This window comes from Mus pahari, chromosome 10, assembly GCF_900095145.1.
Source record: "Mus pahari chromosome 10, PAHARI_EIJ_v1.1, whole genome shotgun sequence".
Taxonomy (NCBI): Eukaryota; Metazoa; Chordata; class Mammalia; order Rodentia; family Muridae; genus Mus; species Mus pahari.
Window position 1 is genome coordinate 44202754 of NC_034599.1, and position 2106 is coordinate 44204859.

At 41.0% G+C, this 2106-nt stretch overlaps 1 protein-coding gene across 1 annotated transcript in view; it reads left to right on the plus strand.

Moving 5' to 3' along the window:
• Nucleotides 1–2106, plus strand: part of Zw10 (zw10 kinetochore protein) — a 27424-nt gene that overhangs the window by 11581 nt on the left and 13737 nt on the right. The window contains exon 9 of the mRNA XM_021206750.1: nt 1155–1337. Within this exon, the coding sequence (XP_021062409.1) occupies nt 1155–1337 (183 nt within the window). The remainder of the gene's footprint in view (nt 1–1154; nt 1338–2106) is intronic.

Genomic DNA, 2106 nt, shown 5'->3' on the forward strand with positions numbered 1-2106 from the left:
GACACACCAGAAGAGGGTGTCAGATCTCATCACGGGTGGTTGTGAGCCACCATGTGGTTGCTGGGATTTGAACTCAGGACCTTTGGAAGAGCAGTGAATGCTCTTACCCGCTGAGCCATCTCACCAGCCCCCAAGAATGTATATTTTTAAACCGAGTAATTGATGACTTGAATAAATGGCCGTCTTGTGTTGGCTTAGATTTTTCAGAACCTACTTTAATAACGGTTCTTAAATGCTTCAATCTCCCTTCTAACCCACTGACCAAAGGTAGGGGGAAAAGGTGGTTAATAAGACAAGGGGGTGTGGGCCTGCTTAGAAGTAGTTCTTTGGGCCAATTCCAATCTTCCTTGTTGGAATATCAGCAGTTCAGTCCAGAACACTAAACATGAATCAGAAGCTCAATCCAGAAGAAACTTGGAGGCTCTGCCTAACTGGCACCAGTCCATCAGCAAGAAGCAACCAAAATACCAGGAGTTCTTTGGCTCATTTCTCTCTGCAAGATCACAACAAGCAAAGATCAGTGATGACCATGAGTGATGCGTTGTTCATTGTCTGTTGGGTTCTATTAATACTCTTTCCAACTATCATGCATCCTCTCAAGTGTCTGCCTCAGAGAATATCCTGTCATGTGACTGCCTCAGCAAAGCATCCTCATCAGGCAGCTTCCAGAAAAGCATCACATGACACAACTGAGTTCCAAAGAAACCAGAAATTTCCACTTCAGTCTTGGTTCTTATTCTTTTCATTACAGTGGGTTTGAAATTTTCATTTCGATATGTATGTACAGTTGATCTACATTGTCTATAGGTTCAGCCTGACTGTTGACTGACAATACTTGGGGAAAATTTTGTTTTTTTGCTAGATTTATATGACAGTTCTTCTTGTCATTTTTTGTGAAACTGGAGTTTCAGAGGATGATGGTGTCTATTGACATAGCATTTATGTTATTAAATACTGTAAACTAGAGATGATTTAAATGTACTAAGAGAGGGTGAACATAGTTTGTATGTGAACAGTGTGCTTACTTATACAGAGGGCTTGAACATCCATGGATTGTAATTTCTGAGGTGGTATTCTGGAGCTAATTCCCAAAATGTACCAAGGGATAGCTGTAGATAATTCTTTTCTCTTTTTCTTATTTTTGTCTTTGTCAGATTATACAGTCCACAGAAGAATTTGAGAAGTCCCTAAAGGAGATGAGATTTTTAAAAGGAGATACTACTGACTTGCTGAAATATGCTCGCAATGTCAATTCTCATTTTGCTAATAAGAAGTGCCAGGATGTGATTGTGGCGGCTAGAAATCTAATGACCTCTGAAATTCACAACACCGTGAAGGTACTTGGGGTTTGCTGCATCTTTCATGGGAAGCAGCTTAGTTTTGAGACATGAGTAGTGAAGTAGGGAAGAGTGGCAGTTGCCAAGCTCTTGGAGACAAATGGTCCTCTTCAAGTGCTCCTGTTGGCTCCCTTTTCTTTGAGTATTGTGAGTTCCAGATAAAACATGGACTTGAAAGCAACTGTATAAACTGAGAAAGTCTGTATAAGTGTTGCACATTGCTGTTGTCAAAATTAAAAAGCAGATTACTTTTGTCGTCGTTACGTCAGGATATATGTACTTGGACTGCATTATGTGTAGAGAATGTGGCCCGTTGTGAAATGTTCACTTGTTCCCGTAGCACCTACCTTCACGCACATGGATTTCTATGTGCATGCATGCACACATACACACAACTAAAAACAAAATAAATATGTTTTCCTTTTTTTTTTTTTTGGTTTTTCGAGACAGGTTTCTTTGTATAGCCCTGGCTGTCCTGGAACTCACTTTGTAGACCAGACTGGCCTCTAACTTAGAGATTCACCTGCCTCTGCCTCCAAAGTGCTGGGATTAAAGGTGTGCGCTACCACGCCCGGCTCTAAATGTTTTTTTTTTTTTTAAAGGATTTATTTACTATTATATCTAATTACACTGTAGCTGTCTTCAGATGCACCAGAAGAGGGCAACAGATCTCTTTACGGGTGGTTGTGAGCCACCATGTGGTTGCTGGGATTTGAACTCAGCACCTCTGGAAGAGCAGTCAGTGCTCTTAACCGCTGAGCCATCTCTC